The following is a 23,405-nucleotide window of genomic DNA, read 5'->3' as shown; positions in this document are numbered from 1 at the left end:
GGGTATTCGAGTACTTACTTCTCAATACTACCTAGGTGACTAACTATATCAAAAAAGGAAATCTATCACGATGGTCGTTTGCTTTCGAACAAAGAATCAACCCCCACTTGACTTGACGTATCATTTACATTTAACTCAAAGGAAAAGGTAACAAGAATGTAAACTGTAATGATGCATTGCAGCAAGGGCAGTTTGTTTAGATTGTAATCATTGGATTTGGATAAGCCCCGCAGTGATACCATTACCTTTCGATAAGGGGAAGGAAACACAAGAGACGACATCCACCACCTGGGCGTTCATGGGCGTGCAGAGACGTTGACGACAGGGGACATACACCAGCCACTCTCCAAATGAAGAAGAGAATGGAGAAGCACTTGTATAGCTAGGTAGTACTTATTATATTATTAGAGTCATAGTTATTGTTGAACGCAGCACTTCGGTAGCTATCGGCTGAAATAGGGCGGCATCGAGAACTTAACCTCGGATACCATCAGGCTATTCATGATAGTCATCTGAAATGATCTCATCAATATCATTCGTTATACATTATTGCCATACTCTGTAAGATAAGTCTGTGAGGCTGTAAGTAAGCTCTTGCCAACAATCCTTAAACCTAGCTTGCGGACTTCGTCTCCAAGTACAATCCCCAACCAGCGGTAACATCAGGCAATCATGGTATGACCGTTCGTCTACCATCTAATCAACTGAGCCATGCGCTGATTATACTGTCGACACCCCCAATATCATTTATAGCTCTTGGCTATCGATTGTCAAGATATATGGCAACCATCCACCAGCCTCTGCTTGTTGAGCGGCATTGGGATTTAGACTTTGGCTAAATGTACTGTATTCCGCAAAGGGATACGTTCTAGAAACTGCTTTAGGATGATGATAAGCGTGAAGTCATGAAGTCGATAAATTGCTTTTCTCTCTGCTACTTGTGATGCCCTTAACGTAGACATAGTCCCATACTTTCGTTAAGCATCTCAATGGTTTTGTCGTAATGTGTCATGCTGTTTTTCCTCAGATGTATCTGCATAGGATGTCTTTCCCTGAGTTGCCTACGAGAGGATCAGAATTGCAATATCGATATCTGTATCTATATATTGAAGGAATATTTACGCTTTCCATTGAATCCCACGCTCGTACTTTACCCTTAATAGGTTCTTGACCAATTTGTGCTCAAGACCAGTTTCTTTCGCCGCAAGGTTCAAAAAGTTTATAGTATTGTCGATTCGTCCTTGATCAAAAGTTTTCGGATTTCCCTTGCGAAACTCGTCCCTCAGCATGTTTCTTCCCATGTATCGTGCTGGCTTTGCATATTGTACAGCATGTAGTAGAGCTCGGTAGAGACCTCGATAGGCGTATATATAATCCTTCTGTGTAGGTGACATGATCGTTTGAATGATATTTTCGCGTAGGCGGTTTGGCTTTTGTCTTTTGTTTGACGCAATTCACAATAAAATAAATTGATATCGGTACATCTGAAACTCCGATCGCATGTGAAAATGTTACGGGGCATGTTTCGGATGGTTCCGAGTAGCGCGTCATCGGCCTTGCCTCCAAAGTTAGACTAGACAATCTGATAATCTGATTCTATCCAAATTTGGACATTAAATATTAACTTATTAACTTTCCGAAGTTGATATAAACAAAATTACAAAATAGCTTCATATGAGCAGCAAATGTCACTAAATGACCTCTCTTGTTTCCGAGTTTTTGATTAATCCAGTTCTGAGACAGGCCAGACGGTTTTCACGATCCGAGCCTGTTCATGCCCACGACTCGAATGATACATTAAACCCGCACCTCATCCCAGGAAGCAGCAATAATGAGGTTGGCGAGACCGTCATAGAAGATGCGACGGAAATGGAGTCAACTATGAATCTGCCGGATACGGGAGAGTTTGTAGGCGACGGTGGCATAACTGGGAGTTCTCTGAATCAAATTTCAACTCATGAAGGAAGTTCGTCGGGCGATATTGAGAGCCTTCGACATGATGCCAACCATGACGATACTGATGCGTTGGCAAGCTCTCATTCACAGTCGAATATAAGTCCAGTTGACAACAATATGTCTGGTACCGCTTCTTCCAGAGTAGCATCCCTGACTCAGGGCAACATCACAGAAGGATCGTCTAGCAGTGCCGCCCTCAACGCCGCCAATTTCCCTATGAGTTCTATCGAAGGTTCATCTCAAGACTCAAGTCAAAATTCCACTCCAGCTTCAATGGGACTTGATGCAGGAAGTACTGCTCTTCCTGCGGATGATGGCATGGGTCCTCTTCGACAACGCATCATATATATACAAGCTATGGACATTCCTACAGAACGAAAAGCATTATTGATGCATCAACTTTTGACTCAAAGTTACACTGAAGCTCATGAAATATTCAGTGCGAAGAAATTTGTACCAACCACGGCCGCAGACAAAATGATCAGCCAGGAGAGACCTGCGACTCCGAACTCATTGAGCTCTTTCATCTGGCAAATGAATGGTACTTTGGATCAAGCACCAGCAACTGAAATTCACACTTTCCACCTCTCTCCGGGTGACTTAATGAAGACTTATGCACCCCTTGATCCTCCTGAGATTGACGATGGAAGCGAAGAATCTGAGAATACGGAAGATTCTACGCCCAAGCTCGGATGCAAACACTACAAGAGGAATGTGAAGCTACAATGCTCTACGTGTGATCGATGGTATACATGCCGGCTTTGTCATGACGAGGTCGAAGATCACATCTTAATTCGTCATGATACTAAAAATATGCTATGTATGATATGTGGTTGTGCTCAACGGGCTGGGGAATTTTGTGTTGAGTGCGGAGAGAGGACTGCTTGGTATTATTGTGGGGTGTGTAAGTTGTGGGACAATGACTCCAATAAAAGCATCTATCATTGCAATGATTGTGGAATATGTAGAAAGGGTCGTGGTCTGGGCAAAGATTTCTTTCATTGCAAGGTAAAGTCTACCCTTGCCAATCAATCAATTTACATTCTGCTCACAATATTATCAGACCTGCGGCGTGTGCATGTCTATGTCACTTATGGATGACCACAAATGCATTGAAAGGGTATCTGATTGCGATTGTCCTATTTGTGGAGACTACATGTTTACATCACCAAAACCCGTTGTATTCATGATATGTGGTCACAGCATTCACTCAGCTTGTTACATCGAGCACATGCAAACTTCGTACAAGTGCCCGATATGTAGCAAGAGTGTCGTTGGGATGGAGACACAATTTCGGAATCTCGATCGAGCCATTGACAACCAACCCATGCCGCCTCAATTTCAAAACACTTTGGCAATGGTTTCGTGCAACGATTGTTATGCTAAAAGTGCGGTGAAATACCACTGGTTGGGACTGAAATGTGCCATTTGTGATTCATATAACACAGCTCAATTGTCAATCCTGAGTGACCCAGATGTCGAGACTTCGGCCACAGGAGCAGGAGATACACAGAACGATATGCAAACAGGCCAGGAACATCAAATGTCTTCATCTACTCATTTGATACCCGGTGCTCCCAGGAACCGCAGGCATTCTTCTCATATACCCTCCTCTTCATCACAAGCGGAATCTGGTCGATTTTCTCCATATCCCGTACCGTCCCGGCTAGGAAGATCAGTATCGCCTGCTCGAGGAATACACTTGTTCAATAGCCAATCAGCGGCTGGCGGCGAAAGTGATGGCTCCGGAGATGAAGATGATTTAGATTTCTGGGGAAGAGACGAACCGCGAAGCGGTAGATTGTTACCAGCGACACAGAACGCAGATGCACAAGACGATTACGATATTGAATATGAAGATGATTCCAGTGACTCGGAATCTGGAAATGATGATGAAGAAGACGACGACGGTGAAGAGGAACCTTTTGCCATTTTTGGACACCGTTGACACTGGCATGGATTGGTAATGAAAAGAACTTGCATTTTTGGGCGTTGATTCTAGCGCTACAGCATTGTATGACAAGACATTGGAGGAAGGGTCGGAAGGCGTACTGGATATTCTTCTGGGCATGGGCAGGCAGGGATGAAGGTTGATATATGTATACCTTGTAGTTATATGGAGTTGTGTAATTATTGATTCCTCGATCGTTTACCTTAGTCAGCTCTTCGATAATCCTCGTTCCTATTGCTCATGGTGTAATGAGGGCCATATATGAGATATCCAAAGCTTGTTTTGATGCCCATTTGCCTCTAATGTCTAGACTACACTCCACCTTCAATAACTTGCAGCCTCCTGAGAATGCTTTAGTCTCACCATGCACACAGACACCGGGGCCTTTATCGCATCACCACTGTCTACTGAAGTTTTCACCGTCTTCTCGTCTGGCTTTCGCCATTGAGGATCGCGGGCTACAAGTCTGGCTATCAAACCATCTTAGGCAAGAAATCAAGTAGTGCCATGCCTAAACCACTATGGAAATCCTCTCCGCCCATACACTAAACTCCCAGATCCATGCATCGCATCTCCAGTAACGCCTCGGTATATCCTCGCAGAACGCCCTATCTCAAACGTATACAAAAGAAGAGCACGTTAAAATTCCATAGCATAAGCTCCTTGTCCCAAACCCCTTCCTAGTAACTGCACATTCATTCGCCATTGAGAACACCCCCCTCGGCAATCTGTCTTCGTACTTCGTCTGCGTCTTTTTTGAGTTCTCGGACTACTGTCTTTTGGGTGGATATTGGTTAGCTTTTCTTCTCGTGGTTTGCTGTACTGTTTTACTGTAGCGTTCTTAACCTTTCCGCCCGAAATATTGCTTTTGGTGTTCCTCCCATCCCCTTATACACTTCTCCTCATCTTCCCAGCCTCAATTCACGCAAAAAGAAGCTCCAGAATCCGCCAATAGGAGAAAGACTCACTGCAAGCGCCTCGGGGTTAATCCCATTCTCAATGAGACTTATACAAATACTCAAGGTTCCGCGATCGAGTTCTGCATTCTATCGCGCGTTAGCATAAGCTCCACTGTTCTCTTTCCCTCCTGTTTCCCTTATATCTTCCATTCCCATCTTGTGACTATCTTCCAATCCTATTTCTCTGCTCTCCCTTTCCCCCCCTTCCACAACAAAAACCGACAAGCACCAAAAGAAGAACCTACAAGTAGTGTGGAAATCTCATGAAAGACATCGATAACCTGACGAGCCTGTGCCGCACTGGTAGCTTTGTCGGGCTTTTGGGATGTGTCTGCCATTTTGGGTTTGTATGGTTGTGTTCGTGGTGTCGCGTTTGTTGTTTATATTTGGGCGGAGGTGGATAGCGGGGATTTGGAGATAAGGAAAATTGGGTTTGGGTACGGTGGTGAAGGAACTGAGCTGGATGAAATCATAATTATTTTTGTATTACGCAGATTTATGTCGGCATCAGACTTCTTATTTTTATTTATGGGTAAAAGCTTAAATTATGAGGAAATCTAGTGCAAGATGCTGAGAGGATATATGTTCTAAAATCAAACGGCGCAAATACTGCTGGAGTAGTCTCATCTGAAAGAAGGTAATTCGAGCAAAGTTGAAAACAGTACAAAGTAATAACATTCAAAAGAATTAAAGTCATTATCATTAGATCACCCAAATATCAACCTTTTGTGATACCTCCCTAAACTCTACACTCTCTGTCTTCAATTTTTTACAGCTTCGACAAACAGTTCTCTCATACCCTTCAACAAAACACGCAAATCACGGGTTTCGTTCAAATTATCCACCACCCTTTCAATCTGCTCTTTTTCTAATTTTGGCTTGCAGTACGGAATATCATAGTCCCTCTTCGAAGTATCAAGCTCAAACCAAGCCTCTCTATCATAATCATTCTCGTCAAAATTCGTGAAAATGAACTTCAACCGATCATTTTGCCCCGCTCCCTCAATCATGAGTCCCAAATTCGAAATCCAGAAGTCGAGTTCTGGGACGTTGAATCGAGCTTGTTTATCGATATATTGAGCATGGGATTTCTGCGCAGCAAGTCGTCCATTTATAGCCTTTTGTGTTTCGGCGATCTGGGCTTTCAATGCTTCACGTGTTGCAAGTTGGGCATCACGTTGAGCGCTCAGTGATGCGATCGCTGCTTGCATTTCGGCGGTTTCGGCGGCCTCTTTCGCGAGAGTTTGTTGATGTGTACTGCTCTTCGACGTCAAGACTTCAATATCCCTCTTCTTCATACGTTGATCCTCTAATATGGATTAGTTGAATGCGCAGCGCATTGGGCAAATGACTCTCGTTCGTACCAAGTAGTTCAGTTACATTCATGCGGAATTGGTTTCTTTCTTCCAACACACGCTTTCTTCCTTGCTCTATAAAGGCATCAAATTTGACTGTAAACTTTGCCATCCTGTCGCGCAATTCATCAAAGCCAAAATTGATACTCGGAAGTGTATCTGCCATTGATGGGGCATCTGCTGAAGACAAAGGTGGTCGCATCATACTGCTAGACATGCTGGTAGACAGCGAAGGCTCGAACATTGTCGACATTGTATCGTGATGATTAAAATACTTTGATTCGGGAGTAGAAGTGATATGATGATCGCTGGTAAACTTCGTGCGGTTGATCGAGTGTCAAGGTACTATTTCACAGGTATGGGTGATGGTGGTGATAAGGAATGCAAAAATGTAAAACTAGAAATGGGAACGAAATGTTGATTTCCGATAAGCGGGTTGGCAAGGAAACCAAATATTTAAGGTCCGGCACTATTTGCGGTGGAGCCAATCCGACATAATCGCGGTCTCGAAAAAAATGAATAATTTATCATTTAATTTTTACCTGACCAGCCTTTTTTTGCTTTTCACTTTTATGATAGAAATCTGACCCCCTTCATTCATTTCACATCTCACTCTTGATTCTTATAATCACTCCTCAATAAGTTTGCGAAAATACGATGATTGGAAGGGTTTATTGTGCAAATAGAAGTCCGCGAAAACCAAATGACTGACCACAGGGCAACCGACCTGGTACATGGTCATTTTGGTGAATTCTCTTACGATATTAATGAAGAGCAATGGTCGTTTTCGCAAGATGTTAGCAGAGGTAGGTTTGGTCCTTTGTTTCAATTGAATACTTACTCACTCGTTTGCGCAGTTCATCGATTTCAGCAACTTCTTTCATCCACACAATGCATTCCTCCCTCGATTCGAGATATCCCAGGAAACGGTAAAATAGGCTCGAAGATTGCTCGAACTCAACAGAGATGGCTCGCAAAGAAGCGACCCGAAACATTTCCTGGGGGAAGTCTTGCTACAACCTTGTCCAAAGATAGCTCCAATGCGACACTGAATCAATTCAAGACGAGTACATTGATGGCAATTGGAGGTGCTGCGGATATCAATCATACCTCCGGTTCCAAAATCGCATTCATAGTAGCAATACCATGTGGTGAAGCCGGCCATATTCTGAAACTAGTCAAACCTCGCCCAGAGAAACTTGGATGGGAGTCGCAAAATGGAGTCCGACTATCTTACATGAGTGCTACCAATACGGATCAGGGACATTGGTTTGGTGCTGGGGGGTCAATTTTACAGATTGCTTCTGTCGACGATGGCAATGAGCTTAGTACCTGGTTCGCTGTTAGACAGGCAGCCATGACAACAATCTTCAGACCCGTCCTTCGAAATATTCCCAAACCTTTCATAGCCCCCACTGGGCACATTGCTACATATCCTCCATCCTGTCTAGATCCTAATCCTGTCGCAACTTTAACGTGCCAGCAGTCTGGATCAGAGGAACATGTGGATGTCAGTTTTAACCCGTGGTACGCTCGACAGTTTGCAGTTGTAGATCGCGCTGGTCAATGGAGTAGTTGGGATATTGAAGGTCGACAAAAGAAACGCTCAGCTTTTCAAATCGTGCCAGGCAAAAAGGGGCATGTTTACGACGATTTTGGCGAAGATCCTGCTATTCCGACATATAAATTACCTGGAAAAGTTGGCGACTGGCACCGAGTCCTCTGGGCAGGTAGCGTGAGCACTATGATAGTCGCAAACAGAAAACACCTTGCAATCTTTGATACGAAATCAAAGCCAACGCGGCTACCATCTTATTCATTCAACACTTCACTGCTGAAAGATTGGATACTGGACATCAAGCGCAGCACTGTTGATCTTTCACACTTGTTTGTTTTGACTACGACTCGGATTTTCTGGCTAAAAGTCATACCAACTGGCGAGGATGGTCTGAACAGGGATTCTGGAATCAAGGTTATTCTCTCGCATCGCCACTACAGAACTCCAACCGACGAGACAATGAAATTGACAATGTCTAAGGACAAAAATGGAAAGGAATTGACAGTATTTATTTCATCTAGCGAGAATTCACGTTTGAATTCCTACACTTTTTTTATGGATGGGAAAAGCCCAAGAACTTTCGAGGGAGGATTCAGGCTATCCCCTGGGATAAGCGAGGAAAAGACACTCAAGGCCGAGAGTATCTCTATACGTTCCGCCTCATATCTGATACCCAGAGACTTCACTGAGGGAATGGGATTAGACTTCATGGAAACAGGAGTGAAATTTCACCAGGCGTGGATGCTCACGCCAAATCTTGAGCTGGTATCTTCCCTATGGGCATCTGAGATTCTCGATTCTCAAAAGAAATGGACTGCAAGGCCCACCCTGCTTGCGCCGATGCACAAAATTGCGGATAATGCTACCCGCATGACAGCTAGCCGTCTTACAGATGACTTTATCGTTCCTGATGAGGAAGACGAAGACGCTTTAGTGGATCAGATAGGCTCCTTAACAACACAAAATGGCCAGTTTTCATCAAAATTTAATAAAGCCTCCACAGATCTGCTTCTCAGAATCAACATGCAACCGGTGTTTCAACGAATATTCAACAAGCCAATGTCCAGTGATTCGAATACTGACATGGAAACGGCATTCCGAGATATCTCGATTCAGATGCAAAGTGGCAAGCAAAAGGATAGCATGCCATTGAAAACTTGTCTCGAGCTATCGAATAATGCATCTCCTTCAGGTGACCTCGACGAGGCAGCCAAAACTGTGACTGAGTTTCTGGATTTCATGAAGACCTTTGATGAGGGTGAAGAGGAATCATCTTCTAAATTTCGCATTTCGAAATTGATATCTTGTCCCGGAATGACCTTCTCTGAAGATCAAACATCCGATGATACGTGTCCTAATCTACTGCAAATATATGATCAACTAATCAATGTCTGGGTAACAAACCTCCCTCGCAAGACTCCAGGGTCAGTTCGTTTGGAAAAAGCGAGATCAATACGCAGAATCGCTATGGAAATATGGCTGAGCTCTGTTGGTATTTCGCTACGAAATGAACAATTCGACCCGAGACCTCCACCAAGCTTTGAGAATGAAACCTCAATGCACATATTGAAGGATATTGACGAAGTCTCAAGGGCCAGTTCACCTCCATATTTCAGTTCCCAGGTTCAATCCCGAGCAATGGAGAACCCCCAATTCAGCTTGCCCACGCCTACTCCTTCAGTGATATCCGTCCCTGCAGTCGTACATGATCCTACGATTTCGCGACTTCGCCAGTATGCTGTTAGCATCGAGCCGAAGATAGAGTTTGGTGCGGCAAGAGCTTCACTATTATCCCAATGGCCATCTGTCCCAGGCGCAGACCCAGCTAAATACTCCTGGGAGGATGTTCAGAGAGCCGTGCTTGCGGAAGAGAGTGGGGACGACGATTACCGTAGTCGACGAGAAAACGCTCGGCGCAAACGAAGAGCAGAAAGGTTCTTGAGTCGAGATCGTGCGAATGCAGCCGCATCTTCATCTCAAGCTATGGCTCAACCGTTTGGCAGTCAACCAGCTGGCTACAACACTTACAGCTCACAGCCTGTTAATGACTTACCAATGACTCAACCGAGTAAGGGAGCTTTCGGTAGCCGCATGGCTGCCCCCGTCACTCCTGGAAAGAAAAAGTCTAAGAAGCGTAGGGCAGCAGGTTTTTAGATTACAAGTTGGAGTATGCTTTTGGACTCTTTCAATGACTCTTACGAGGCTCGAATTTTAGTACAAGGATAGTTGGATTCTGCAATGTGAGATTTGGAAATGGTTCAAAAGATCTATCTTGTATTACTTGTGTGATGATTAAAGTAGTTCATGTTAAAGTATTTGTATACACCCCTTAAGTATGGATCTTTCAATTTAGTTTTAGTACCTGAAGTTTAGTACCTGAAGAACCATATTAAACTCCTCAACGACTATATGTCACTACCCATCAACAATAAATTTTAGGAACTATGGACCCAGTGATTGGTGAATTTCCCTACAATGATTTTGCCGCCAGTGAGTAAACAGAGAAAACAACTTTTCCACAGCCCAACTCAGAACCCGACACAAAATCCTCTTAATTTTTCAAAGCTCAGCAGACATTAAAAACGTAATAAATATGTCCAGTCACTGTCATGATGAGCATGACCACGGTCACGGCGGGCATTCTCACGAAGGTCACGATCATTCTGATGATATCACCCCCGCACTTCAATACTCACTCTACCAGCACATCAAATTTGACGACATAACCACACTAAATGAAGCCACTTCTGGTTCTGGAAAATCCATTGTGAAGAAAACATGGGATGAACGGATGCATGAGCAACCAGAGCTCGAGAGCGATGCTGATGAACAACTGTTGATACATATCCCGTTTGTTTACCCCGCCATTTTACCCCTCCAAATAATCTTCCATTGCGATCGTAGCTAACATATGCATCCCAATACAATAGGTTCACCGGCCAAGTGAAACTCCACTCGATTCTTATCCGCACGTCAAACTCTGAATCTGCTCCTAAGACCCTTAAAGTGTTTATCAATCGCGACGATATTGATTTCAGCACCGCGTCAGAGCTACGGCCTACGCAGGAATTCGAACTAAGTCAAACATCTGAGATTCAGGACATAGGGGTCAAAAGGGCCTTGTTCGGAAAAGTACAGAATCTGACGCTGTTTGTGGAGGATAATCATGGGGAGGACATAAGTCGTATTTGTTATATGGGCTTCAAGGGCGATTGGATGCAATTAGGGAAGGCGCCTACGAATATCATTTATGAGGCTGCGGCAAATCCAACCGATCACAAAATCAAGGGCACAAGTTTGAATCAGATGGGTAGTAATGTTGGTCAGTGAAGAATGTTACAATAGTGTTCTGGCTGGGTGAGATTGCGCGTGTTGGTAGAAGCTTCGGTACATGGTAAGACTAGAAATTGGAAGAAGAGTCTAGCTGAAGACAACGGGACCGGAAAATTCTCCACAGACACAGATATGAGGGGCCAGAGAATGGGGTCACAAAAAGTGCTTTCGACAAATGAAGATGCGAACATCGTGTTTCATGAGTTATGTTTCTATGAGATCAAAAGTATCTCTTCAATCATATCGTTTCAGAAGCCCAATGATATTCAATACAGCAAGTTACATGAAATCATCTAAGAAATCTTCACCTCTATCTTGGTTGTTCGCCTCTTCATCATCATCTTGAACAAATAGATCATCATATGCATGATCCTTTTGCCACTTCTTATCCTTATACTCCTGAGCCTGTCTCGCTTCTTGTTTTCTCTATCCCCGGAATTAGTATATTTGAATGTCAGAATGCACACTACGTACCCGTTCCAATAAAGCAGCTTGATCCTTCTTTCTCGCAGCCTTCATTTTTTCCTCCTTCTCCATTGCCAAATCTGGGAACTTTTCAACCTTGGTCTTGTTCAACCGATTGACAATTGGGTTCTCCCTGGCTGGAACCAAAATTCTCTTAACCTAATACCGCAAATCTCAACATCACATCATACATTGAAATGTGAATTCAATAAAGATCCGAATGAAATACTCACAGTCTTCTGATTCTTGAAACTAACTTGTCCTACCGCCATACTTCCATCTTTCTTTAAATTGGACCACGGTGTGTAGATGATAGTAATATTATCCTTCTTATTTCCTAATCCAAATTCATCAACTCACATGTACTCATAATACTCTCCTTTCCCTTCTCAAACTCTCAGTACCACCTACCTTCAATAGAATTTGCTTTGGTCAGTTGAGCACAATCCATCAGTAATTCCTCCGGAATAGACTCCCATGAATCTCCCTCATTCATTCGAAGATAAATATGCGCACTCGACAACTTGTCTACGTGAAACCATACATCTTCTTCTAATCCATGCTTGATGAGGTCTTCATCTGTGGGTTTCGTTAACATGTGTTTTTGAGTTTCAGTCAATGGAAATTATTTTCTTACTTTCGAATTTATCTTTTCCAGCGTAAATGTAAGCCGATGGCGAAACAGTGTTAGAGGTATAATAATACACCATCTTGTTATATTGTAAACCTTTCCATAAAGTTGTGATATTAAACTAGAGACTAGGTAATTAATGTCAAGGTTGAAGTTATCGGTGTTCGAATTCTGATATTGACCGCACTCCCGACTCGTTTCGGTCTCCGTATAAAGATTTTCTCCCCTCCCCATCCATAACCAAATCTCTAAATAAGCTTCCACCCCAATCCAAACAACATGGCACCCAAACTCCCCACCAGCTGGGCGCAAATTCCGCCCTCTTTTCTCCTCCCCGAATCTCTCCTCCCTCTCATAACTAAACGTGGTGTAAAATATGGCTGGACAACCGCCCCTCCTCGCTCCCACCCCGAACGCTTTAACCAGCAAACTGCTGGACTGCCCATCCTCTCCGCCTCCTCAACCGCTGCTCTCGCCCGCAAAGACTTTACTCTCCCGTTACGCACGGGTGCCCTCGGTATCAAAAAAGGCATGACCGCCCTCTACGACCCTGAAACCGGCGTTCGCACACCCTGCACCGTCGTGCAACTCGATCGCGTGCAAGTCGTTGCTCACAAAACCCGAGAGAAGAACGGCTATTATGCGGTACAAGTTGGTGCTGGCTGGAAACACCCTAGCAATGTTACGAGGCCCGAATTGGGACATTATGAAAAGAGTCAGGTTGCGCCTAAGAGGCATATGGCCGAGTTTCGTGTGAAGAATGAGAGTGGATTACTAGATGTTGGTAGGAGCATTGGAGCAGAATGGTTCATAGAGGGACAGTTTGTGGATGCGAGGGCGAATAGTAGGGGAATGGGATTTGCAGGAGGAATGAAGAAATGGGGATGGAGTGGTCAACCGGCTAGTCACGGTAACTCTAAGAATCACAGGACGATGGGTAGTGCAGGTGCAAGTCAGGGAAGTGGTTCAAGAGTCCATCCAGGAAAAAGGATGGCGGGGCGAATGGGAAACCATCAGGTTACGATTCAGAACGTGAAGGTATTGAAGGTGGATGCTGAGAAAGGTTTGGTCCTCTTGAATGGATGTATTGCGGGCCCAGATGGATGTGTGGTGAAGATTCAAGATGCCATTAAGAAACCATGGCCAAAGGTAGCATCGATACCCGCTTTGTTGGAAGAAGTTAAGGAGCCAGCGAAAACAGCTGCTACTGCAGCATGAGTTGAATGGTTTTACATTGTAATGTTTGTATGAATACATGGCATATACAGGCGTTTCAGACCTGAACCTATAACGCCAACCCAATGCCCTTTTTCTTGCAACTGTTAAGTCTATCCTCATCGTCTTGATGCATACGAATATGCTTATACATGCGCTCGGCACATAACTAATAGTCTGACATCGCCATCTTCATAATGACTAAAGCCAACCAAGGTTCTCTCCCCTCAATTTACGAGATCCCTATACTCTCTCAAAACTCCCTTCATCTCTCAATTTCACTCGACCACAAGCCAACCTCTATCCTGACAAAGTAGGCGCATAACTTCCTCTGCCTGGTTCCGCTGACCTCTCCTCCACATTTTCGATTCCCTTAAACGGATCCGCCCCATCCAAGAGATCAATCTTAACCTTTTTCTCCCCCTCCCCGCCCTCCAAACTCCACTCCGTCGTCTCAAACATGCCCTGTCGTGTGGCTCTATGACTTGTAAACTTCATTGTTCCACTTCTCTTCGTTCCCTTGACCTCAAACTGAATATCAATCCTGCCATGCAATTGATTCATTTCTCCCCAGATCCACGGCATCTTATGCGCAAAATAAATCTCGTCGCCGAGGAACTCACGCGCTTTGGGTGATGTGCGGAGGGCGTAAAGAGTGGATGATACGACGGAGGATGAGGACTTTTGGTAGTTGAAAATGGCGAGGGTACTGGAGATTAGGACAACGAGGAATATGGGGATAGATCGGACCCATTTCATGCCATTCTCAGGAATGTCTGATATTTTTTGTCAGTATTCTTCATAGTTGTTACTCTGTTCATGTAAAAGTACCAGGTAGTTCTCGATCCCCTCTCCTCTCCATCAATGGGCCATCTCCAACTTTTGGCGCTGCAACTAACGTTCTCCTTTGGACAAGATTTCTCGCATTGTTTATGTTGCTTACTCTCAACCTAGGTAGAACTCTCGAGCTTCGTAGTAGTCGTGGTAACATTTTGTGTATGATGTATGATGTATGATGTATGGCATTGACATTAATCACAATTGTTCGCAAAGGAGGGGAGCTGGAGCTTTGAATTAATCGTGCGATTCGAACTGACCCGCTAAAAAGTTTAGTGTGGCTCAAATGCGAGGCTGAGAGCTATGCATGTGCAAGGCTCCCGTTCCAGCTTCATCTTTTATCCCGACAGTTTATTTGATACTGATCAAGATCTTCTACAACAAATTTGCATTTGAACCTGTTGCAAAAGATGGAGCAAACTACTTCGCGTCTACGCAAGACATTTCGATATCCCACAGATAACGACTCCGATGACTCGTTACCCGAAGCTCTTGATGAAGAAGGTATGCTTGACCCCGCGATTCGTCTTTTAAAATATTAAAACTAATCATTTCACCCTCTAGAACAAGACAACCTAATTCAACATCTTGCGACCCTTCATACAAAATACAATAATATCTACACGCGCTTCCTTCTCTGTCTCCCTCTAATAAGCATTATCCCCTACCTCCTCACCCTCTTTTCTCCAATTACCTCTCTCCTCAGCATCCTCTCCATCACCTCGCTCCTATCTACCGCTTTCCTCATTTACTCTTTACCTCCGGAGAAAACATCGATCTCTTTCCTCGATAAAATCAACCAGCCATCTGAAAATTTCCCTCGATCAAAGATAGGAGTGCTGGGAGCAAATAGCGTAGACGATGGGCCACTCCAAACCTACCTTCCGATCCTCAATCTCGTCCTCAGTCTTATACTAGGAATTCTTGGAACGATTATCAAGTCCAAACACCAATCCAGATCCAGAATGTCCGAAGCAGAAACCAATATATGGTGGACTGGGTTCGAATGGTTACCCCTGGGGATTTACGCCGTGGTACTCTTAGCGAAAACCGTAATGGGGAGTGTAAACCCCGAAGAAGAGCTGGGGAGTTTGAGATATGGATACAAGGGAGCTTGAAGAGTGTTACATACCTCCGATATTGTTCTCAATACTTATATTCTATACTTTTATCTCTTCAAATTTTGACACTGTTGTTCTTCTTTGCCTCCTTGAATTTGGCTTGAGATGTCAAGCTTTACAGCGACAATCCCTTCAAAAGACCAAGCGAATACTCAAAAGATTATCGATTCCAGTATCAAGAATTGAATACCTCCTATTTTGTATCAATTCATTCCACCCAATAACATCATCTCATTCCTTCTACAAAATGGCGAGCTCACGAACATATGAATTACAAGCTCAAGGCCAAAACTCCAGTGGATCAAAGAGAAGCGCAAGATGAAGCTACAAACATCCTATACCACATTTCCGCATCGCAAAACTTCATGTCACATATATCTATCTCTTGAACAACATACGTACCCATTTTGCATGCAATATTGCATATCTGAAGAACGCTGCGAATAAAACACCACTGCATTTCACTCACAGAGCTGAGCTGCTAGCGAGAAGGAAAGGAGAAGTTCGGGTAACCCCTTGTTCTTGGAAGCGAACAGCGAGTAATTTGCTCAGCATACGGATTCTGGTGTCTTTCTTAGAGGATTCTCGGCTGAAAGTGTTATAGTGAGAGAAATTTTGGGAGGGAAGAGGGCGTGAATGGGACAGTACAGATTGGGTCTAGATGAATGGAGGGTTAGCAGGGGCTATTTAGGCGAGAAGAAAAGTCCGGATGAGAAGATGAATGAGGGAAAGATAATGAACACAGTTGGTTTTGTGGATTATGAAAGAATGAGAGAATGATTATCTACAGACATCGCGTGTACCTAGAATGCGTAGCCATAGCTATTCTTCTATATATCTACAAGCATTTACGAGATCGAGTGCTGCCACGAAGTACTAGGACTCAACATTCTAGTTTTTTTCCTTCTTTCGATTTTTGCAATTCAATTCTTCCCATCAAAGCTAACTCACTCCCGCTCATGATCTCCAGTAATCCCATCACCTAAGCTACGTTACCCAGCCACCTACATATCAATGCTTTCATTAAATCTTAACACGCCGTTTGCTTTCAGGACCCCATCAACCCCATCTGGCAAACGTGGGAACGGATCACTGAATAATTTCTTCTCATCGACCGGTTCTGCGGATTTATCAATCACCAAAACAAGTCCTTGTGATTTTATGGCTTCGATCAATGCTGGTACCATATCCTAATTTTGTGTTAATTAATCATTCATCGTGCAAGTAAAAGCAAAGAAACACGAGATGGGATTTTGTAGGTGAGGCGGATTTCTCAAAGAGAAAAAACATACCAAAAGTCTGGAACAGCAAATCAAGCCCATGAAATTATTGTTCTTTGCAACCCTAACCGATTCCTTGATAGAAGTAGTTCTCCTTCCACTAATTTCTACTCCTAGTTGTTGACCTGGTTCCCTCTCACGGCCCAGATCATTGCATAAGAATACCGGGTAATTAGGTTGTTTCCAATTCAGAGTCGTGCAGACAGTATGGTTGTATGAGCTAAAAACAATCGATCTCATTGCATCTGGGGATTGTTCTCGGAGAGTTCTTGCGTGGTCAAAAACCACTCTGAGAATGGCGTCACCAAATGCATTGATGTTTACCGTCGGGCTAAGCTGCATGACTTTCTCTTCTTCCATGGTTGGATATAAGATTTGTAGGTCAACATGCATACCTTTTGGGAGTAGAGAAAGCGCATCTTCCAGTGATACAGTCGATGCTGCAAGTATATCATGGATTTCGGTAATGTTAGCTAAAGGCATTCCAGGTAAAGCAGATAAACCCCTAGTTGATTTTCTTTGGGCTGATCCTGCACTTAAAAATTGCGCATAGGTCAGGCGACAGACTGGAAATTCGATATCATTATAGGTAATGTTCCAGCGTGGCCAAAGAACTGGGACCCCATCACAAGTATGCTGAACGAAAAGTTGTATATAATCTCCAGATAAACTAGATCCGGTGATGAAAGCACTTGGCCTAGAATCGAATTGGCTCGTAGCTTTCCAGTACGTTTCGAAATCGGTGATTTCCAGTGGCTTTCCTTGGAATGGTTTAATTACTTGGAAATTGAAAGTAATCTGACCAATGGCCCTTAGGCGTGGATCGAATAGTGGCAAGCAACAACGGCCGGAACTGCTTTCTAATGCTCGGAATGTGCTAGGTAATGCGACTGTCTTTGCAATGACTTTAGCACCGTATGTGGGGAAAACATCGAAATCGATGGCGAAAGAATCTAAATTATCAATTTGAAATGAAACAAGTCGGGTATCTTCCTGGAAGGGGAGTAAAATGTTTTTGGGTATCAAGTCTGAAAGTTTGGAGGAAATAGTGAGACGTGCTGCAGGATATTTGCTGCCATGGAAAAAGATCATCGGTTGCTCTCCATTCTCTTCCGCAAAGCTAATTTGTATGAAGGTTTTCGTGTCGAGGAAATTATGACCATATCGTCGTAATGGAATAATAGGAGGTGGCAATTCCAAGTCAGGGATACCATCAGCATCAATGCTCATTGGCATAGGAGCACTGCTTCCCATTGTAGATCCAATGATTGGTACTGCGATGGCCTTCCCACCAGTAGGTGGCTGCGGAATCAAGGACAAGAGCCTCATACATTCGAGATACCCTTCCCATGCCGCATAATACATGGCGGAAAGATCTTTTTCGTCACGAACATGAGTCTCGACTCCAACATCCAGTAATGTTTGCATACATGGTACATTCCCTTCACTAGCTGCGTGAAAGAGTGGTGTCCATGAGTAAAGTTTGTCGATTTGGTTGAGATCCGCACCATAGCTCTTCAATAAAAGAAGTAATTGCGGTGTCTGACCAGATCGTGCAACAAGATGCTGGGGATATAGACCTTCAGCATCTGGAAGAATTTTGGCGCCGTGCTTAAGCAGAAGTTCGACGATTGCGATGGAGCTATTTTCGCAAGCCAGGTTCAAAGGCACATGATCTGCCTCAGATACCGGGTCAATTCTGGCAGATCGTGCAAGCAGCCTCTGGGCACATTCAATATGGCCATGGATGATTGCATGTATAAGAGGCGTGAAATTGTCATGATCTATTAGATCAATGGTAGAATGATCCGCTGTAGTAGTAAGGTCATCAGTATTTGAAAATGAGGCAGCATTTCATGGACCGACATACCATTCAGCAGCTGCTCCATCATATCAAGTCGACCATGCATACATGCATAATGCAATGGTACTCGCCCATATACGTCAGTTCGGCTAATAGTCACTCCCTGAGAAAGTCCAACGGTCAACACAAAACAGTTTCCGTAAATCGTAGCTTGATGGAGGCAATTGCGCTCATTTATATCATCTTCAGACTGTACATCGACCAAGCCAGTATCCAAAAGCAATTGTAATGATTGCTGGGGGCCTTCATTAATCGCTGCAAGGAATGTTCGAGTAATTCTTTCCATCAGTGCCAGATCCCTAGTACCGTTAGGGCCTGCTGCGGAATTCATACGTTGAAGGAGATCTTTCAAAGAATCAAGATTTCCGGAAATGACAGCTTCCAATAATAAGGTATCGGCATCGCCTTCGTCAGTCCCCAATAAATGTTGACTGCTAACAATATGTTCTTGACTCCTTTCAAAGTTAACATTATCGCCTTCGGACCAAGCTCCAAGTTCTTGTAAGCTTGTAGTGGCCTGGTCAGACAGTTCGCTGATAGCAGTAGCATCGAAAAACGGTTGTACTTCAACAGCTCTCGAAAGATAGAGCTCCTTCGTCTTCGATTTGGAAGTTTTGTCCCATTTTTTCAAGATTTTAGAAAATGCCATGCCATTGATCTCGACGAATTGTTGAAGCTTATTCAAATCATTACCAAATTGTTGGAAACCTTCTTCCAAAGTGGTAAATTTGGCAGATCTTCTTGAAGTATTTTGACTGCGGGATTGAAGAACCTTCTTCTTGTCCAGTAAAGTCTTCAGCCGGATTTTAAGCTGTTCTCAATAAGCAAATGGCGTTTTGACCCATGTTCGATGAATGACATACCTCAGCTTCCTTCTGGAGGTAGAAGGCATTGACTTTCTCTAGTTCTCGCTCCTGTTGAATAATCAGCACAACTTGTGTCTGCAGAAAGGAGGTCAACGTACCAGTTGAAAGAAGAAAGTAGCCTTATTTGCTTGCAGCGCGGCCTGGGAATCAAGGACCGGTGCCGAACGGTGGAGTTCATTTTGCGCAAGAATTATGGGAGTAGCAGAAAGTTTCTTGATGAGCTATCGTGGTGTTAGTCAATGGTAAGAACTCTCTCATCAAACTATCGCAAGTGCCAGAATCTTAGAGCTTATTACTTGTTGCGCTCCAGATTAAGAAATTTTTGAGACGAACCTTCTTCAAAGCTTTATAGTTGACGAAACTAGCTGCATACTCGGGCACTTCGAGCTGCCTCTTTTGGATTTGCTTCCCAAACTTCCTATGCAGGGAGAGTTTAGTGGTTATGTCTTCAAGAGAAGGCGAAACGGCTTGAATCTGGGGTGAGACGTACATGATAGACTGCTTGCAGTCTTAAAGTCCCAAAGCAACGAAAACAGAACTGACTGGTAGAAGAAGTAAGGTCTTTCCAGATGAAGGCTTGTAGGTTGCGGGAGGTCGATCAGATCACATGCAAATCATGACTATATCTCATGCGAAATGCTACATTCATAAGCCAACAAGAAATGACGTTGAGTATGTGTGGTGTTTGTAAGGTAGTAGATGTGGAGATGATCAAAACCAAACGTTTTTTGTGTGACACACGTGGGCCTGCAAGAGAGCTGTGGTGATCGCCGTACCGTAGTATTGCTTGCTACCCTGATATGATAGTAGAAGTTGGCCGGATCAGAGGGGGGAAAGATCCTAGTGGGTGGTGAAGAAACAAAGTTAAGTCGTGCAAGAAAGTCTTCAAGTGCTGTGATGTGATGTGAGTCTGCAAAGTTAATATCATGAAAACAATCCTCGAGATTCAATGAGTACTTTGTATATCGAATCGAAAATTGATGCAGGTTGGGGATGTCCAGTATTTAATGATCAACTTTATTTTTTTCTCGGATTTCCCTTGAGAGCTCTCGAACAGAGAAGGGTTTGGCCAAAAGAGGACTAGTGAGGGGCAATAGTAACCAACACCCACAGTAAATGTCTAAGGATGCTTTTTGTTTTTCACCTGGTAGATGGAAGATGGCAGATGGTAGTAGCTGAGGACCTAGATGGTTATTAGTGTTGACAGTTCTATGATCTTGGAATTGGATGTCGATCATGTTACTTTGTCTTAACTATCAATGATCTAGCACGGTTTCAATTTATAAAGGCTTTGATCGGAAAATAGTTGGCACTTTCTAACCAAGCCAAGTTGATTCGCTGATTGACTTGTTGTCGCTGCTTATCATCGTCTGCGTCTCTGCTTACTTTACTCGCTGAGACTCCAGAGAACGGGGTAGCTACAGGAAAGTATCGGCAGGTACCGATCGATAGGTTTTCATTTCATGCAACGTTCGTACTCTCTACCTTTCACAGCCATTCATGAGCTATTCCTAGCAAATCATTACCCCACGTGCTAAAACGCAAGGCTCAAGAATGCTGAGCCGTTGTTGAAAGGTGGGGTGGGGTGAGGGGACGTCGAGACTCGACTCTCAAATGTTGAATTGCAAGATGAGACAAGTTAACAAGTCATTATTATCTAAGTAGAATGTCACTGGGATATGTCGACCATCGGCATCATTAAATCTCGTATAAACATAGCGGGTGGGCAATTTTTAGGTAATAATGTAGAAACGTTTGGTGTCAAAATTTGTAATTATTATTATTGAATTGGCCTGTCTGGATGATGTTGCCATGTCCCTTAACCAAGTGACAATGGCCGTTGTAAACTACTCTTCAGCATCGAGGTACAAGTAGCGGGAGTTTATAAAGTCAGACCTCAATGCAATACTCGAGCGGCATAATCTCGCGTACATTGACTTCGGTGAGAGACATGATAGATGCTATTTCAAGTTTGCAATAAAATCAATTTGGATATCATGGAAAGTACTAACAAGATTATCCAACCTCCCTCTGAAAAAGTTTTGAGATTAGGATAATTGATTCTTCAACAATCAAGGCTTGCTAGCCAGCTCCGCTGCCAATTTATCCTTCGTACCTGATGTTTCGGCTGGTTCAGGCTTCTTTGCAGGCTCAACAATATTTTCGGACATCGCTTCAGCTGCTGCTTTCTTGAGTCTCTCCGCATCATCCATACGGACTTCTTTGCCACCAACTCGATCTTTAGACTCCTTTTCGTCCTCGCTATCTCCAAGGCTGAATGGGTCATGGTCGTTATCAGCGTCGCCGATGGGGCTGGGCTCCATTGCATTCAGTGGTTGCCATTTGCTCTGTTTGGCTGATGGAGCATTTTCTTTTCCGCCGAGTTTGGGTGACGTGCGGTACAGATCATCCTCCACCGTAGCAGTTTGAAATGATACCTTCCGACCTTCAGCTTTTGGAGCACTAGGGGTAGGTTTGAAAAGATCGGGATTTGCAAGTGGACGTGTAGATCGGCGGGCTGCAGGAGAGGGTTGATGGTAAGCATTTGAAGGTTGGCTTGCGCGAGAAGCATTACCTTCGTGTCTACTGCCATCCTCATTGAGCTGAATTCCAGCGAAATCGTCACCGAGAACCTGAGGATCTGCATCATATCGATTATAATCCCCACTCTGTCTGCCTTCCCCGCTTCTCTGGGAGCGATACTGTGTGTGTTGACTGGGATTGTAGCCCTGATTGGAAGGTCTCTCTTCTGTGTCATCTCCATCAAGCTTCTTCTTCAAATTGGTAATCCAACCATTGACTGTACTCTGTGTCTCAAGAAACCCCTTTCTAAGATTCTCTTTGATAACTGGGAGATCATCATCGAAAAAGCTATGTTCATCCTCCTCGCCGTACATTTCATTTGGTTTCAATCCAGTCTGTTTGCGACCTTGAGGAAATGCACCCCTGGAACCGCCTCGAGCTCCATGTGGGCCATACGATGATGATGATCCTTCGTAATGTTCTGCAAGTTGACGTGCGTATTGTTCATCTGATTCAAGTTGTGATTTTGGAGTAGAGCCGACTCGTTGCGCCTGGGGACGAGGGGGCTGTGGAGGGGGAACTTCAATCGCAGCATCTGGATCTGACATGCCTATGGATATCGAGTATTAGGAATGTGATATAATGCGACAGGAATACAAGCCTACCCAGAAGAGCATTGAAAGCAGGCTCAACACGACCTCCACTAGCAATTAAAACCGCCTTGACTACTGCTGCATCAATGCTTGGGAAAGCTTCTTTCAGAGTATGCTCTGCTTGTTGTTGTGGGCTTAAGGGGCGCGGAGGCTTTTGCGGGGGTAGCTCATCTGCGCTCTTATTGTTCGATGCTGGTACATCTCCGCCAGTAGTACCTTCTTGTGCATCATCGTCGTCCATATCGAATGGCGCTACAGTGGTTGGAGATTCTGGAGGAGGGCTTCTACTCTGAAAAAAGGAAGTGAGTTAGGAATTAATTATTTCATAATCTATGTCGGAATAACGCATAAAGTTGTGGAATCAAGGAATGTATCATGTATTAGCTTACAGGGCTCTCTGTTTTTTTTGTTGGTGTAGACATTTTGTAGTGTACCGAAGTCACCTTTGTCAAATGGCTATTGAGAAGAAGAAGTTCAGGTGTAGCGTGCGTATATGAATTATAGAAATGTGTTCAAGATCTTAGGAATGGTGCTAATTAGGGATGATAGATAGATAAATGGTTTCTTGCCTAATCAGATTCTGGAAGCTGTCGTAACCCCACTTGCAATTGTGGCACATTTTCTCCGCTTTGTGGCTGAGCGAAATACATGTGATTCCCTTCAAGTTTGTCCAATCAGCATGAGGTATTCTTTAAGCCGGTACCTAGTAGGTATTGGAACATCATCAGGTATTAACTTTATCATCAGCCTGGGCATTAATCCCACTCAATGAACATCATCACTAATAAGTACTAGAAATGCTAGTCATTTACTTGCAATATCAGTGATATCTACAGAC

The 23,405-nt window shown here is 43.8% G+C and overlaps 12 protein-coding genes across 12 annotated transcripts; 5 read left to right on the top strand and 7 right to left on the bottom strand.

Moving 5' to 3' along the window:
• Window positions 1–24: 24 nt before the first annotated feature.
• EAE97_004277 (uncharacterized protein) lies at window positions 25–1,394 on the bottom strand (the record flags this gene model as incomplete). Its single annotated transcript, XM_038874789.1, has 2 exons — window positions 25–1,061; window positions 1,123–1,394. The coding sequence occupies 2 exons, from the start codon at window positions 1,392–1,394 to the stop codon at window positions 950–952; spliced, it is 384 nt and encodes a 127-aa protein (XP_038734233.1). The 3' UTR covers window positions 25–949.
• A 301-nt stretch (window positions 1,395–1,695) lies between these two features.
• On the top strand, window positions 1,696–3,904 carry EAE97_004276 (uncharacterized protein; the record flags this gene model as incomplete). Its single annotated transcript, XM_038874788.1, has 2 exons — window positions 1,696–2,964; window positions 3,020–3,904. The coding sequence occupies 2 exons, from the start codon at window positions 1,696–1,698 to the stop codon at window positions 3,902–3,904; spliced, it is 2,154 nt and encodes a 717-aa protein (XP_038734232.1).
• A 698-nt stretch (window positions 3,905–4,602) lies between these two features.
• Window positions 4,603–5,204, bottom strand: EAE97_004275 (uncharacterized protein; the record flags this gene model as incomplete). Its single annotated transcript, XM_038874787.1, has 3 exons — window positions 4,603–4,683; window positions 4,876–4,953; window positions 5,112–5,204. 3 exons carry the CDS (start codon window positions 5,202–5,204, stop codon window positions 4,603–4,605), a joined length of 252 nt encoding a protein of 83 aa, XP_038734231.1.
• A 423-nt stretch (window positions 5,205–5,627) lies between these two features.
• Window positions 5,628–6,474, bottom strand: EAE97_004274 (uncharacterized protein; the record flags this gene model as incomplete). Its single annotated transcript, XM_038874786.1, has 2 exons — window positions 5,628–6,175; window positions 6,231–6,474. 2 exons carry the CDS (start codon window positions 6,472–6,474, stop codon window positions 5,628–5,630), a joined length of 792 nt encoding a protein of 263 aa, XP_038734230.1.
• Window positions 6,475–6,924: 450 nt separating this feature from the next.
• On the top strand, window positions 6,925–9,933 carry EAE97_004273 (uncharacterized protein; the record flags this gene model as incomplete). Its single annotated transcript, XM_038874785.1, has 2 exons — window positions 6,925–7,027; window positions 7,079–9,933. The coding sequence occupies 2 exons, from the start codon at window positions 6,925–6,927 to the stop codon at window positions 9,931–9,933; spliced, it is 2,958 nt and encodes a 985-aa protein (XP_038734229.1).
• Window positions 9,934–10,372: 439 nt separating this feature from the next.
• On the top strand, window positions 10,373–11,109 carry EAE97_004272 (uncharacterized protein; the record flags this gene model as incomplete). Its single annotated transcript, XM_038874784.1, has 2 exons — window positions 10,373–10,629; window positions 10,710–11,109. 2 exons carry the CDS (start codon window positions 10,373–10,375, stop codon window positions 11,107–11,109), a joined length of 657 nt encoding a protein of 218 aa, XP_038734228.1.
• Window positions 11,110–11,215: 106 nt separating this feature from the next.
• EAE97_004271 (uncharacterized protein) lies at window positions 11,216–12,335 on the bottom strand. The gene is made up of 5 exons (XM_038874783.1): window positions 12,215–12,335; window positions 11,989–12,156; window positions 11,811–11,914; window positions 11,587–11,736; window positions 11,216–11,538 (listed from the first exon to the last, which is right to left on the bottom strand). The coding sequence occupies exons 1-5, from the start codon at window positions 12,285–12,287 to the stop codon at window positions 11,392–11,394; spliced, it is 642 nt and encodes a 213-aa protein (XP_038734227.1). The 5' UTR covers window positions 12,288–12,335; the 3' UTR covers window positions 11,216–11,391.
• A 152-nt stretch (window positions 12,336–12,487) lies between these two features.
• Window positions 12,488–13,426, top strand: EAE97_004270 (uncharacterized protein; the record flags this gene model as incomplete). The annotated part of the gene is made up of 1 exon (XM_038874782.1): window positions 12,488–13,426. One exon carries the CDS (start codon window positions 12,488–12,490, stop codon window positions 13,424–13,426), a length of 939 nt encoding a protein of 312 aa, XP_038734226.1.
• Window positions 13,427–13,723: 297 nt separating this feature from the next.
• On the bottom strand, window positions 13,724–14,414 carry EAE97_004269 (uncharacterized protein; the record flags this gene model as incomplete). Its single annotated transcript, XM_038874781.1, has 2 exons — window positions 13,724–14,199; window positions 14,255–14,414. 2 exons carry the CDS (start codon window positions 14,412–14,414, stop codon window positions 13,724–13,726), a joined length of 636 nt encoding a protein of 211 aa, XP_038734225.1.
• A 256-nt stretch (window positions 14,415–14,670) lies between these two features.
• On the top strand, window positions 14,671–15,378 carry EAE97_004268 (uncharacterized protein; the record flags this gene model as incomplete). Its single annotated transcript, XM_038874780.1, has 2 exons — window positions 14,671–14,764; window positions 14,825–15,378. The coding sequence occupies 2 exons, from the start codon at window positions 14,671–14,673 to the stop codon at window positions 15,376–15,378; spliced, it is 648 nt and encodes a 215-aa protein (XP_038734224.1).
• Window positions 15,379–16,385: 1,007 nt separating this feature from the next.
• On the bottom strand, window positions 16,386–19,883 carry EAE97_004267 (uncharacterized protein; the record flags this gene model as incomplete). Its single annotated transcript, XM_038874779.1, has 6 exons — window positions 16,386–16,571; window positions 16,674–18,472; window positions 18,532–19,336; window positions 19,389–19,439; window positions 19,490–19,612; window positions 19,725–19,883. 6 exons carry the CDS (start codon window positions 19,881–19,883, stop codon window positions 16,386–16,388), a joined length of 3,123 nt encoding a protein of 1,040 aa, XP_038734223.1.
• A 1,272-nt stretch (window positions 19,884–21,155) lies between these two features.
• Window positions 21,156–23,086, bottom strand: EAE97_004266 (uncharacterized protein). The gene is made up of 3 exons (XM_038874778.1): window positions 22,957–23,086; window positions 22,580–22,856; window positions 21,156–22,524 (listed from the first exon to the last, which is right to left on the bottom strand). Exons 1-3 carry the CDS (start codon window positions 22,987–22,989, stop codon window positions 21,464–21,466), a joined length of 1,371 nt encoding a protein of 456 aa, XP_038734222.1. The 5' UTR covers window positions 22,990–23,086; the 3' UTR covers window positions 21,156–21,463.
• Between the last annotated feature and the right edge of the window lie 319 nt (window positions 23,087–23,405).

This window comes from Botrytis byssoidea (genome assembly GCF_014898295.1).
Source record: "Botrytis byssoidea strain MUCL 94 chromosome Unknown BBYS_007, whole genome shotgun sequence".
In the NCBI taxonomy this organism is placed as follows: Eukaryota; Fungi; Ascomycota; class Leotiomycetes; order Helotiales; family Sclerotiniaceae; genus Botrytis; species Botrytis byssoidea.
The sequence above is the reverse complement of the archived record's forward strand: the minus strand, read 5'-3'. Positions and strand labels throughout refer to the sequence as shown.